General features: G+C 43.2%; 2 protein-coding genes across 2 annotated transcripts; both read right to left on the bottom strand.

Moving 5' to 3' along the window:
• Positions 1-1197: 1197 nt before the first annotated feature.
• LOC140896526 (ferritin heavy chain A-like) lies at positions 1198-7285 on the bottom strand. Its single transcript, XM_073308452.1, has 4 exons — positions 7184-7285; positions 2867-3013; positions 2106-2231; positions 1198-1484 (listed from the first exon to the last, which is right to left on the bottom strand). Exons 1-4 carry the CDS (start codon positions 7283-7285, stop codon positions 1425-1427), a joined length of 435 nt encoding a protein of 144 aa, XP_073164553.1. The 3' UTR covers positions 1198-1424.
• Positions 7286-11804: 4519 nt separating this feature from the next.
• LOC140896525 (ferritin heavy chain A-like) lies at positions 11805-15094 on the bottom strand. Its single transcript, XM_073308451.1, has 4 exons — positions 14898-15094; positions 14041-14187; positions 13396-13521; positions 11805-12054 (listed from the first exon to the last, which is right to left on the bottom strand). The coding sequence occupies exons 1-4, from the start codon at positions 14997-14999 to the stop codon at positions 11899-11901; spliced, it is 531 nt and encodes a 176-aa protein (XP_073164552.1). The 5' UTR covers positions 15000-15094; the 3' UTR covers positions 11805-11898.
• Between the last annotated feature and the right edge of the window lie 230 nt (positions 15095-15324).

Below are 15324 nucleotides of genomic sequence, written 5' to 3'. Positions count from 1 at the left end.
TTGCTGTGTGCAATGTATTTCCTTTTTGTTAAGGCTTTGTCAAGACCCGCCCTGGCAGGCTCCACGAGTTATGACCTTGTCTGTCCGGGAGTTAATTGGCTTGCAAAAGCAAATTGATGGCTACCATGAGATGGCCGAGCACAAATAAAAAAAGAGGGGATGTAGGATTCATACAAGGTTCAGGCACTCGGCAACATTCAGGGCACACCCGGAGTGTTGCGTAGGAGCTGTGCACACACAGCTCCTCTCAAGGGCATGAACCTTGGAATCTCACCCAGATGACATGAACCGTGGGAAGCCTCCCAGGTCTGGGCTCAAGGCCCGAGAGCAAGGAATGCGGTAGATAGAAATTGGTAAATAAGAATGTTAAACAAAGCCGCTGTATTCCTTTGATCTGTTGGAGAATGTAATGCGCGGGGGGAGAGAAAGAATAAAGGAGAGGGTGGAAAGCTGACAGGACCAGTCCGTTGGCAGACCAGCCTGTTTGCTTACTTAAAGCTCTGTGCTGTCTTGTATTTGAACCGCAACAGAACCTGTCTGCCTGAGCTGCTGTGGTGTCTCCCAGGAGTTGGAATCTGGGTGCCACATGCCCCCATTCTCCTCCATAAGCCTGACAACCCAACCAGACAACATTCCATGAATGATCCACCACTGTGATTCAGCCAGAGAGGAAATTGGTGTACCATGTGAGTTGTAGCATGGACAGTGCACCCAGCCAACAGAAGAGAAGGAGGACATAAGTCACCTGAAACCCCATAAAGCACCGTGGCATCTCAGAAAGATGAGAGATGGTGTTAAAATGACCCAAAAGTTAAATGGTTCAGATTTTCTCCAACAGAAATCTGAAAGATATTGGCAGAAAGAGGTTTCTCCAATGGAAACTTTTCAGTTTTGTAGATGTAACCCTTCTGCCTGTCAAAGTTGGCAGCAACAAGGGCCGAGTTCAATATCTAGGGGATCCATTCCAATAACACAATGCAAACTGGCTCGAGCCCCCACCCAGTGACCTGGGACAAATATATACCACCCCCGCTGGGCGCCTCCAAGAGGCAATACTTCCCCTCTCGCAAGCACATAGTCTGAGTGTAGCAAAAAGCCTTTTAATAACAGAGAGAAACAATGTGGCATTATGTTGGGGAAACAGCACCAACAGGATTCATAACACTACCCATGAGCAAAAAACCCACCCCAAGGAAATTGGGGCATGCCCTTTCCCTTTGGTTCTTGAGTCCAGCAACCCCAAATCACCCAAAGTCCCAAAAGTCCAATGACCCAAAAGTCTCTGTCCCTGGTCAGGGCAGCCCCAGAGTTCGAAATTTTATCTGCAGAGCTTTACCTCCCAACCTGGGTGGAGATGGCGGGGGGGGGGGGTAAGAGGCACCTTACAGGATCTGAAGCTGACCGCCCCACAGCTCCATAGGCCTTCACTCCGCTCCGCTCCACCAGCCGCCCCACGAACTGCTTCGCTCTGTCCGCTCTGCGGCCTACAAGCCGCAATAACAGAGACACTGAGGATCCCACAGCAGCCAAAGTGACTATTTGGGCAGCTATGGCCTCATTCTAGGTGGGGTGGGTGTGCCTATGCAAATGAGATCGGCCCCTGAAGTTCTTTTCCACAATTTGCCACCACCAGATGTCAGGGTGGAGCTCATCCTGACACTGCTTACATAGAAACCACATTTTCCATCAAAAATCATTGACAGAAGATTCCATTGTGGACCAGATCCTCATTTAGTAGAGGTCACTTTTGACGCCACTTGTCAAACCAGCATAGCTCCATTGAGGACTTGGGCCTGCTTCTCAGTGCAAGGTTGAGTGCCAAGCAGCATGTTCATGGCCAACTACATAGGGACAGATATTGTGTCAATAGTATGTCATTGAGCGCTTGCAGTTAAAACTCCCTCCATTTTGTGAGATTACCATTACATGGTGAAACTGGTAAGTTAGGGAATCTCAAAAAGATAAATGTCTTCTAGTTTGAAAGACTCTAAACAGGCCAACAGCTACTGTGGTCATATTAGAAATCTCCCACTCCCCACCCAGAAAAGGTATATGGGAACATACGCTACATCTCTGCTTCAGTCTCAACTCGCATACATACTCACATGAGGGTCATTCTGCTCTGTAGCCAGCTTATGCAAGTCCAGCAGGGCCTGGTTCAGAGTCTTCTCCAGCTGGAGGGCACATTGCAGAGCCTCCAGGCTGTTCCCCCACTCATCCCACTCTGGCTTCTGCACAAGCCCAAACAGAAAATTATGTGCCCTTTCACAAATGGCCTTCTAGCTTCACTTACTGAAGTCTGTGCCTTCTGTAGTATGCAATACCTCTGTTTGGCCAAGCCCCACTGCTTCACCCATGTGCTTCACTGGCACAGGGAGTTCACTCCCCTCACTGGGCTTTTGTTTAACTTGTTTTCTTAGTTATTCCTACTTAAAGATATATCCTCAATGCTGTATCAGACTGTGGTAACACCAGTTAGAGCTAAAATTTACTCAGGCTGGTGTGCTGCAAGCGTCTTGCACTGGTAGACCTGTATGACTATCAACTTGGCAGGACATTTACCTTGGTTTTCTCATCCAAACACTTTCCTCAAAACACCGCCTCTTTACCACAAAGATTAGCAGATGCCAGCCACCCCTCTCCTCCAAGAAGAGACACGAATACACCTATTTCTGAAGCCCATACCTCTTGTCAGAAAGCTAGGCAAATGGGTCAGACAGCTTTCTAAATATTTGGCTGTTACTTTAGCTCATCGGTCACATTCATGTAGGAGTCCATCAATTACAGCCAAAAAGTATACCTAAAACAAATATTTAAACTCCTTAGTTCCAGAGATCCTTCTCTTACATCCTGATTTGTTTCTCACCTTTATGTCCTGCAGAATAATACGTCCTCCTCGTCTGTTCTGGTATTTCAGGAACTTCTCTGCATGTTCCCTTTCCTTGTGGGACTGCTTCCTCTGGAACTGGGCCATGTACCTCAAGGCCACGTCATCACGGTCAAAGTAACAGGACTGGGGAGAGGGACAGGAAATCAGTGGAGGAAATTAGACCTAAAGGGAGAGACTATATATTCAGATCTGTCATTAGACATGGATCCAGGTGAGGCACGAGTTGTCAGTTAAATGTTCAGCTACCTATTGAATGCCATGTGTAATAAGGTGTGTACGCAATGGACATTGTCTGAACACTAGTGTAGGAACTGCCTAACTCTATAGCCCATCTAATCCAGTATCTCGTCTCTGACAGTAGCTAGCATCAGTTACTACAAAGAAAGGTCCAGGGACCCCACATTAGGCACGGGTGATGCAATCTGCCTCCCCATGGATGTCTCATCCTAAAACTAATAAGAAGAGATTTGTTTAAATGCTGAAGTATGAGGTTTTTATCCATTCCAAAACTTCTGTATTAACTGTTTCAAACTCTAGGTATTCTTGTTATCCATATAACCATCCAATCCCTCTATGAATAATAATAAATTCTTGGCCTTGACAACATCTGTGGTAATGCATCCCACAGTCTAATTACACATTCAGTGAACAAATACAGCCTTTTAAATCAGTTCTGAATTTGCTACCATTTGCTTTTGTTGAATTATGTCCCCCATCTCCATATAAGAACACTCTGAGCTGCTCATTGAGCAGATAGCTTCATCAAGTTATCCACAATGCACGCAGCCACACCATTTTAAAAGCAATTGAAACATTAAAGTGCAATAGGCACATATATTCTTAAGTGATTATACAATGGGAATTACAGTGACAGCCCCTTCCCTGCTACTGCCTCAGCCACCTCAGATTTAGAGCTCTCTTTTCCCTACTTCCTCCTTCACACTCTGGCCAACCACTTGCTTGGAAGTGCTGAATGGCCACAGTGTAACATGGGAGATGTAGTTTTCTATTTCAGACTCCCAGGGTGGACTACAACTCCCATGAGGCAGCTCAGGCAGATGCAGGTCATTGTCAAACCAACCTGAAACAAAACATTTTGAGTGTCCAGGCAAAATGTTACAGTGTTTCCTAATTGAGGCTTTTTGTTCTACAAAAATCTCACAGTTTCATCCTAATTCAAGACAAAAAACAAATGTTGAAATATCAGTTTCTCCTCAGAAGAATAAAATTCTCATTTTCAAAAAGGCTTCCTACCTGGTAACTGCATACTGCTACATAGTAACAATATACAGTTCAAATCTAAACTACACTTGTAACTGGATAGTATTTCCCCTCTATATATGTGTGAGCGCCCCATGCCAGAAAGTGGTGCTCAGTTTTGAGCTGCATATTTTTCAGAAGTTGTAGGAAAACTAGCCTGAGTGGAGTGTAAAGCAATAAGTATTTTGGGGGGACTAGATTAATTAAATTAGAAATATTAGAAGGGCTGAATATCTACAGTTTGCTTTAGAGAGGACCAAGCTAGGGCAGACAGACATAGCAAGTCTATAGATATTTGACAAGTATAGACATCAAGTACGACAAGACATTTAGGCTGGTGCCTTGGAGGATAGCTAGGAATTATGTACAGACATAGACTGAATATCACAAAAGACTTTTGATAAGATTTATTAGCCTGTGGAAACTATGATTTAGGGCTTTGAAAGCTGTACAAACTATCCACCAAATTTAAAAAGATAGAAGTATGATGAGAAACCATCCTGATTTAGCAGAGAGATCTAACAGGTCTCCCCCCCCCCCGCAGTACTTTTTAAAAATTAAAAAAAATTTAAAACAAAAAAACAGCTTCTAAATTTTGCCCCAGACAGCTGCAGTTCAGAGCATTGCTCAGGAAAAGAACTTTTAGAAGTGCTTCTGTTTTAAACCATTAAGCATACAGCCAGCACTCACCATAGAGAGATATATATAGCTAGCATACAGTTCCAAGTTCACATCTGACTGATGGCAGCCATGCATTCACGATGAAAGTTTTGACGCAACTGGGACTCCATTACACTACTACTCATAGCTAGATATAAATTTCCGTATAAACTAACAATTTAAACACCACTGAACCCAGAGTTTGGGTTATGTTCCACATCTGGCATTAATACTCTTCAGAGTAGGATGGGTGTTCTTGTCATGGGCTCTCCAACCAATTGAAATTTCACCCCTCAGCCAAAAACCAGTCAGCGTTCTGGGGATGGTTTGTAACAGCATTGCCCCAGCTGAGCGGATGATTCAGAAATACAGAGCACCTGTTGTCCTGTAACTTTAGGGATTTACTGATACTTTCTTAGAACAGCAAAGTCACTAAAGGAAAATCTCTGGTTTTCTTGCACTGAGTCCAAAGAAAGGGAGTTAGTAATTACACCCAATTTCCCAAGGAAGAAGTGCTAGCATGAGAAGTTTGAAGGAATTATGCCTGTAATGAAATGTCTTATTGTTTCCAATACTATCTTTTGAATGGTGTCAAGGTTACTTACCTACTAGAAAAGCTGTTTGATAATCTGCCTATTATATAGAAAGCTCTGAAGTCCTACTTCCCCTGAACCACTTAGTTCAGGGGTCTAGATCTGGAATTTTGGATTGACCCATTCTAGAGTGGAGCCAGCTGCAACATCCAGACCCAGATCTGAACATCCTCAGAGTTCAGGTATTTTTGGATGTGGGGTTTTGGTTCAGACCCACCTCTAGTTTCTGTAGGTTCAGATCAGCTGATGTCTGTCACAGAACACAGAGCAGTGATAGCAGGGATATCAGAGAGTAGTGATGTGAAATCTGTGGAAGGGACAAAGGAAAGCAGCAAAAACAAGAGGAAGTGGCAGAAACAATCAGGAACTGCTGAAACACTAGTAAGAATCTGATGTAGCTGACAGGAGCATCTTCAGAACACAGAGGAGTAAGAACAGTCAAGACACAGAAGGACAGGGGAAAAAATCAAACTGAAGTGGGAATAAGAAGAACGTGCCATGATGTGACATGTGCTAATGCATTTGTAAATATCAGTAGTTTAAGTAAGTAGAAGTGTAGTGGCCACAATGGTTCACACACTGGGGATTGAATTGGAGAACCTCCAGAACTTAAAAATTGAGCGACTACAGTTTGAGTTTAAAAGCTAAAGCTTTCTCAGTGCGGCTGTAACAGACTCACATCCTCTATGAAAGGGACACTGTGCAGACCTGTAACACACGCTCACCTGGGGGTTACATGGCTGTGTTTGTAGTTCTTGATATTACAGATGAGTTCTTCAGAGGGTACGCTCTCTTTTTGGATTTTCTGATGGTCGCTGCAGAAACAGAAACATCCATGGCCAATTTTCTAAGAACACCAGAAAATGGAGCTAATGGATCTATTGGAGAAAACACACTCCAATATATTTTTGCAAAAAAGGCACCAACTCAAGGAACCCTCATTTCATTTATAAAAACATTTTTATTTATGTGTATTATGCATATGCTGGAGAAATTGTTCACCGGGCACATGGTGCCATTGGATTCATTCTGCACTGTAATTTCCTCAGCTCCCCACTATTTGATTTCCTTTCTCAGGAAACATCCGTTCACCCAATAAGTCCAGGCCTAGTTTTCAGGAACAAACTCTACAGAACTCACTTAAACAATACAATTCAGACTTCTATTTAAATAGGTTATAGACCGTGTGAAGTAAACAGCTGGGTGGAAAAACTCAGCTGCCTACCCAACCCTCATTTCTCCCCCAACTCTTACATATGCTTTGGGGTTGTATGATTACATAAACCTTGAGTTTATGCCATCAGAGCCTCAGAACTTCCACGTCCCTGGAGTTAATCATGGATTTCCCAGAATTCCATCATGTAAGGAATTCTCCCATATGGAGTTAATAGTACTTGTCTTTCTATTAAGAGACCTGGATGTACAAGTTACTGTAATTCTGTGTTTGTTGATGTATGATTTTGGTACAAGCCATTAGCAGAGGAGTTTTTTAGTCAGTGTAGTTCTCCTCAACAGTGTCCTTAAATAGCGATTGAAAATGAGCTGAGTTTGTTTTGTATCCTGAAAGATCTAACCCAACAACCTCCATGTCCTTACTAAGGAGAGCACACCTGTATTCACTTACATGCTTACACCATTAAGAGCTACTAATCAAAGAGTACTAGCCCTAACAAAACTTGTTATCCTCAACCAAACATCTTTACAAGAATTTTCTTTTTGTCACATGTCTACAATGCATTGTACTCTCTATTTTAGAATACTAAAAGAAATAAGGCCTTACCACTGACAAGTAGATATAGCTAGCATATAGCTCTAGGTTCACTATGTGATTAACAACAGCCTCACACTCAGAGTGAAAGTTCTGACACACCTGGGAGTCCATATCTCTGTCTAAAAAAAATATAGGTATAAAATACAAACTTAGAACCTGTTCTAACACTACTGAATGAAGAACACATCCCCAGAACAAATGTAGATGCCTCTACCCTAGCACAGCTGGTACTAATACCATCCCCAACAAGGTGGGAGTGTGACTGGCAGCTACTGCCACCCAATGGAAATATCCTTCTTCATCAATGCCACTCAGCATTGTGGGTGGGGCTATGACAGGATTTCCATTGAGGAAAAAAGGACTCCACTGTATAGTTAGCTTGTTACAATGACACGGCTGAGGAGAGAAGGACCATATCAAACAGAATGTTCTCTGGTTTCTTGGTTCTTTTTTAATGCATTATGCAGGTAATGATTACAAGTCACCTAATAAATGTATCTGCCCACAGTGGGCTGCAATGAGATAACTAAAATGTAGAGCGTGGGAGTGTGCATGGCGTTTTTTGTGATATTTCCGAGGCATCCATACAGTTCCTCTATATGGTTGGTAGTTCTCTGAAACTTTGCTTCCCTGTTGCAGTGGAAGCTCTGGAGGGTCTTCACTGTTAATTTAGCTCTCCCTACAGTAAGGCCCCTTACACACTCATACCCTGGGGTCATGGACGGTCCACAACCTGATGACAAAAGGGACAGTTGGCAGCTAGCATGCCAGAAAACTAGAGCAGAGATAAGTGCTGGCAAGACTCCTTAAATTCTCTAGTAACAAGGATGATGGGGGAGGAGACAGTTAGCAAGTGGGTTTAATCTTACCCTACTACTTGCAGGAGAGGGACATCTGATATGGCTGTGATGTTAGATGTGACATTGGGGATGGACCATATGAGTATTTAAGGTAAGTAGGAGATGAGAGAAAGGTGTCATATTAATAGCCACGACAGAAACATTTATATATAGTTTTAATAGATACCACCCATCTGGGATAGCAGGATTTTGCTGGTACTAGCGCCCAAAGACAGTGTGGGAGGAACGGGCCTGGTATTTCCAAATCTGAAAGTTCAGATCCCCCTAACAGAGCACAAGCAACAAGATGCATTTACTCCAGTCTGTGTCAATCACTTGAGCAAAAACCTTTTGAGAATGTTTTCCTGGTTCCATCCATTTGTAATGTGTCTTGGTTTCTGTTGGTTTACTGATTCTGTAGAGTATGAGGTTAGGCAGGCACAGGATAGTAGACTAGCCAGGAGCTAGTGGGAATTATTTACATATATTGGCTGTATTTTTTTAACCATTTCTGAAATAAGTATCTGCTTTCATGAAGTGAGTAACCTGAAGAACTAAAAAGACAGAAAGCTACAATATATAGAATTTAGCATAGCAGAGAACAGTACAGTTTGATATTAGCATATACACTAGGCAAGGTTTGGCACTCTAGCACCTTGTTCTCTGTAAGGTCCCAGAGCAGCAAACACATTGAACTTTACTAAGTGACAGTGAAAGCAATAGAAGTACTCCTGGTAGTAAAGTTAAGCACGTACGTACGTGTTTGCAGACTGGGGCCTTCATCATAACTCACTGGGGGGAAAAAAAAATCTGTGCTTTGGAACTGAAAGTCTCCATCTTTAGTCTTAGCCCAAAAAGTGAGTTTCCATTTTCATGGAGGGAAGAAGAGTGGGGAGTTCAAGGAAAATGCCCATTTTCCTTTGTATTATGGGACATGGAATAAAAATTTAAAATTATACACAAAATGTTAAAAGAGACCCAACTTTCAGACTTGGGTGCCTAAATCTGTACTTTGGCCTCAATCTTGCAACAAGCTCCCCTATTTCCACACACAACCTCATGGACCTCCATGGTGTTCTACATGGGTAAAAGGATTCACCAATGCAGGAGTGGGAACTTAAATACATAAGTTGCCTGATATTCCGGAGTACTGGCCATCTACAACTCTCTTTGGCATCAAGACATGAGCCATGTACAATTGAAAATTACACCCCCATGTTTTATAGATACTCATGAACCCAAGAAGAATTTTTCACTGTGCACACATATCCTCTTGAAACAGTTTAAACAACCTTCTGTCACCATAGCCAGCATTGTGCTGGCTGTGGGTATACATTTGACCCAGGAAGACAACACACACAAGTGGGATTTGATTGAAGTTCTACTTTGAAGATTTCTTTTGAAGAGACAGAATATTAACTGAACAAAGTAAATGAAACCAGAACAGCCACAAAGTGTGATCTAAAGGTTAATAGCAATAAATCATATTATCAAGAGATCAAACACTTTAAGAAATAGAAGACAGCATTCTATAAAAGTCCATAAGGGATAGGATAGAAATTCTATATATAAGTGAAGGGAGTATGAACAGCTAGTATAGTTTTACAGCCCAGTTAAGTTTATTTGTTAAATTACCCCAATAGTGATTTTAAGTGGAATGGGGACTTATGGATTATCTTCCAGCTTCTTCAATCCATGTCCCTTATCCACTCCACCCTATTCGCCTTGTAAAAGGGAACTACAAAAAATGGATTCACTTCTACCACTAAGAAGTCTATTTCCACTTATTGCAATAATTGCACTACAGCACACTGAGTGGGGAAACAAGAAAGTAGTAACAATGAACCAGGTTTGAGAGAATGAAACTACAGTAGGGATACTACATGCCCACCAAAAGCACGGTCCCAAGGACAATCCATGCAGCTATTGACTTCCCCAGGGTTATACTGGGCAAGAAGGCCCTTCTTGTAGCTATACCCTGTAGAACATTCTCACTGCCAAAAAAAAAAAAAAAAAACCCACACACACCACACTTGCTTTATTTCATGAAAGCAAATGACCTCACCCCTTAACCTACAGAAACCAGAGGAAGTTGTTCTTTCAGAAAGGCTCCTGATCTGATCCTCAGTGCACAGCAGAAGATAGGCCTCATGTGTGTTACTGTTAATTAACAAACTTTTATTAAAAAAAAGAAAGTATGGTTCATTTAGATGAGTGGAAATAGGTCTCATCCAACCCAGGAGTGCATTTAAAGGATGATGGCCTAGTGTGGAAGGAAAGTGAGGGGGTAGAGCCCAGGAGCAGGAGAGAGACAGACTGCCCCAGGGCAAGAATTGTAGTTCCTACTACCACAAGTCTATGCTGCAGTTAGATGAGAGTCTCTCCCATCTCTTGGGGAAGACAGTCTCTCAGTGAAGATGAGCTCCAGCCAGTGCTGGACTTCAACAAGATAAGGCCCCATCCTGCTGTGGGTTCCAGAACAAATATCTGATGAGGCTCAGCACCTCCCTTTGCTGCTATGCCTGTCAGGTTTCCTTCTGAGGAGGTTGGGGGGGGGGGGGGGTTAGAACTCCTTTGGAGGCAATGAGTCTCAGCCCACCCCTTCACTGAGTCAGATTCCAAGACTATAAAGGAACCATTGTGATCATCTACTGTGGTCTTCTGTAGAAGACAAGCCCAAGAACTTCCCCAAATTCCTGGTGCATCTCTCTTTTTCAAAAAAAGACCCAATATCTTCTAGAAGTTGTCAGTGATGGAGAACCTACCACAACCTTTAAGTTGTTCAAGGATTAATTATGCTCACCATTAAAAGTGTACACCTTATTTCCTGTTTGAATTTGTTGTAGCTTTAACTTTCAGCCATTGCTGTGCCTTCTAGAGGTATTGTGCCAGCACCCACCCCTTCCTGCATTTGTCTTTTAGGGTAGGAGTGGACCTGAGTAACAGCCACAAGTGGCTTCACTCTGCAACAGGTGCCCAGGAGGGGAGGTGGTCCTACACCAGAATACACCCTTTTAATGCATAGTTAGGGCAGGGAACATAGGTTTCCACCAGCCTACCCTGGTCAGAAAACTGGAAGCTGTTGATTTGTTCCATCTAAAAATCAGAAGGGGCAGGTGTCCCTTCTTGGTATATAACCAGCTGTGCTATTCCAATGCAGCCCTGATACAAGGCCTCTCAAACACTGAGTGACCTGCCAAATTCTGGTTTTATATGGAGGACACTAGCTAAAGTGCTACAAGACTCTGCAAGGAATGTGGAATCTTCCCTCCATCATCCCCCATTTAGGTTGGGTTTTTTCCTGGTACCTTAAAGAGTGTATCATAAGGGACAAACCCTGTATTTTAGGTCATTTCCTGGAATTAGTTTGCTTTGTACTAGTTCCTAGGGAAACTCTTCCTCTTCAACACTGCTCTCCCAAATGAATGTTGCCATTTGTAATCTGAGCACCATCATTCAAACCCACTTAGGAGCATTAAGTCTCCACCCCATTTTCTGCTGCCACCACTACCCATAGCCAGTCCCACTCCTGGGATTTACATTTCTATTGCTGGCTGATCCAATTAATACTTCATTCACAGGGATTCCTCCTGATCTTCTGAAAGAGGGAGGTACACACACACTTGCTAAAAATCTATCTGTGGAGGTAGACTGCATGAATAAATGCCTCACAGGGTCACGTCTGTTGCTGTATAGAATGTTAGTTGAATTTCTTGGTCCCTCATTGTTGTCACCTTATGCCCTCCCTTGCTTTGTTCCAATACAATTTAGAGCATCCTATATATGCCAGTGAATGCCATGTTACAGCCAAAACAGCTGTTATTCCTCTTTATTTTGAGCTCAGGTAATACATATTCCTTCTAAACACAAGAACCTGCACTGCATTCAGCTGCTCTCCCCCAGGGTGAGCTTGTCAAACAGGTACTCTCCCATGCCATTCTGGGGCACTCCCAGGCGCTTCAGGTTGGTGACATGGTCTCCCAGCTGCTTGATGGCCTTCACCTGCTCCTCCAGGTACTCAGACTCCAGGAAGTCACAGAGCTAGGGGAAAAAGACAAAAGGGTTGGAACAATCCACCTCCACTATAAAAATGGAGATAACACATTCATCTCAACAAGTCAATATTGAGAGACTCCATAGTCCACTGGGGGCCTGGAAAGGAAGACAGCATGGAGCCCCCATTGCCAACCTCAGCTTTGAGGAAGTCACTAAAGTATGGGCAAAAGAAATCCATTCCCACCATAGTGGAGAGTGTAGAAGAATGTGAAATTAGCTTACTCAGCTGCACCTGATCTGCAATGGTCAAGCACCAAAAATGAGGGAGCCACACCAGAGTTTTAACAAGCTTTATGCTACTAAAAGTTAACGTGGAAGAGTATTGTAAGCAAGGCAAGGAATAATTCCTCTGCTCTACTCTGCAGTTATTAGGCCTCAACTGGTGTATTGTGTCCAGTTCTGGCCACCACATTTCCAGAAATGTGGATAAGTTGGAGAAAGTCCAGAAGAGAGCAACAAAAATGATTAAAGGTCTAGAAAATGTGATCTCTGAGGGAAAATTAAACAAACCCAGTTTTTTCAGTCTGGGTAAGAGACCACCAAGAGGGGCAACAGCTTTATGTACTTGAAAACTGCTGTTACGAGGAGGCGGGAGAAGAATTGTTCTTCTTAACCTCTGAAGACAAGACAAGAAGCAATGGGCTTAAATTGCAGCAAAGGAGGTTTAGGATGAACATGAGGAAAAACTTCCTAATGGTCAGGGTGATTAAGCACTGGAATAAATGGCCCTAGGGAGGTTGTGGAATCTCCATCATTGGAGATTAAGATCAGGTTGGAAAAACCTGTCAAGGATGGTCTAGATACTTAGTCCTGCCTTGAGTGCATGGGACTGGACGAGATGACCTCTCAAGGTACCTTCCAGTTCTGTGATTAGTAAAGAAATTCTTATCAGTACTGCAAGGTAGGAAAGATACTGTAAAGTTGTCTCATGCACATGGCATGAGACTGCACAAGCCTTTCCCACCCAAACATCAAGGTAAGAGGGAGAGAGAAGAGCTGGTAGTTCAAATCAGTCTCCTCTGAGCCATACACCTGCATTTCCTTGTGCTTTATTTCTATTGTGGCAACACTGAAGGACACCAACCAGGGAGCAGATGCCCACTGTACAAAGAGTCTGCTCTCATAGAATCATAGGATATCAGGGTTGGAAGGGACCTCAGGAGGTCATCTAGTCCAACCCCCTGCTCAAAGCAGGACCCTCCCCAATTAAATCATCCCAGCCAGGGCTTTGTCAAGCCTGTCCTTAAAAACTTCTAAGGAAGGAGATTCCACCACCTCCCTAGAGGCTCTGATGGTCTCTTAATTTACAGTTAACCTAGTACTCACATGGGGGTCACTCTTCTCAGTAGCCAGCTTGTGCAGGTCCAGTAGCGCCTGGTTCACAGTCTTCTCCAGGTGCAGGGCACATTGCAGGGCCTCCAGGCTGTTTCCCCACTCATCCCGCTCTGGTTTCTGTCAAGGCAACCAGCCATAGAAGACAAGACATCCCACTGGTCTCATTTCTGACTCACAGATAGCAGGCTCCTTTTACAATACACTGCACCATTTCTGAAGAAGAAACTCAAGCTATGTTGAGCTTTTTATTTCTATGAGTTACTCCATTACTTAGCAGGTCATGTAGGGGGAAAGTAAGCCAAACTCAGGGCCAGTTAAGCCTACTGTAGGATGCTCTGCCAGAGCTGCTTACTCCTGATCCACCACCTCCCCAACTGTACTACTTACGACATTCCCTACCTCTACCTTCATCACCAGAGTGTGCACTGCAGGAGAGTGGGAGCCTCAAGAGGCCTTAGAATGCAGCTCCACTCAGATGTTTTTGAAGAAACATAATTGCACAAATAAAGGTTAGTCATCTTTTAGAGGAGCAAATAGACTACAAATCCATTTGCCACTAGTAACATGCAGAATAACCCCCACCTCTAGAGTTTGTCATCAGCTGCTTTCTGGGTACTCACTGAAATATTTATTCACCTTGATATCCTGAAAGATAACTTGTCCCCCTCGCTTGTTCTGGTAGGTCAGGAACTTCTCTGCATGCTCCCTCTCCTCATAGGACTGCTCCTTCAGGAACTTTGCTATGTGCCTAAGGGCTACATCATCACGGTCAAAGTAGTAGGACTAGGGAGAAAGTAATGCAGAGGATATTTTCCTTGCAGTATCTCAACTCCTTGTGAGTAGTTATAAAGGGGAGGAATCTTGTGTGCATCCCATATCACCACCTTCTGCCCCAGAAAGAGTTACAGGATTCCAAATCAGTCTGTAATAGCAATCAATCACCCCCACAACCTATAGAAAGAGGTTAGGTCTTTGAATTTTAAGAGTTACGCTACATGAAAGGTGGTGTAACACCTGCACATGATACACTTCTCATACAGCACTTCACTCTGAGTGAAAAATTCTGCAACATGCTCAGGTGACAACAAAAATGTTTGTTATTGAGATGGTTTACAGCATCAATGGAGTTGTCCCATTCCCACTTCCACCAAGGTGTCTTTACTGTTGATTTCAGCATTCTAGAGTTATCCAAAAAGGAAGTAGCTGCCCAGAATTCTAGAAGAGGGACAATTGGAGCCCTCACCACTCATGAAAGAGTAAGGTTGCTTGCAATAAGATAAATACCTTGCTATTTTTTGCTCCCTTCGGCAATCAGAAGTTAGTAACCTTAACATTTCAATTGCTATTAAGTTTGAAGGAATCACATGGGGAAATATACCCTCTTTTGAAACCACCAGCACATTAGAAACATACTTCTCCAATAAATTACAGCTACAAGATTAGAGCCCTATTCAAGACAAAATTTTATATGATTTTAAGACAAAGCTACTCACCATAGACAGGTAGACATAGCTAGCATACAGCTCCATATTCACCATGCGGTTCACAGCAGTCTCACAGTCAGCATGGAAGTTCTGACACACCTGGGACTCCATTTCCCTACCTCTAAGGTGTAAAATACCAACAGAAAGATCCTCTACACAACCACTATTGAAGCAAGAGCTCAACCACACAAGGATATAAAAGCCTGTCTCAGAGCACCTGGTATTAATACTGTTCTGAGAAAGACAAAAGTATGACTGACAAGCTGCTGCCATCCAATGGGAATTTCCTTTCTCACCAAGGACCCAATCAGCATTGTGGGTGGGACTATTGCTGAATTTCTACAGGTGAAAGAGGTTATTAGCCATAAGACACACCTCAACAGTTGTTATGAAACCCTTGAAAAGCAGGGAGCAATGGATACACTCCGAGAACAGC

The sequence above is a fragment of the Lepidochelys kempii genome, chromosome 12, assembly GCF_965140265.1.
Source record: "Lepidochelys kempii isolate rLepKem1 chromosome 12, rLepKem1.hap2, whole genome shotgun sequence".
In the NCBI taxonomy this organism is placed as follows: domain Eukaryota; kingdom Metazoa; phylum Chordata; order Testudines; family Cheloniidae; genus Lepidochelys; species Lepidochelys kempii.
Note: the sequence above shows the minus strand (reverse complement) of the source record. Positions and strands in the feature narration are given on the sequence as shown.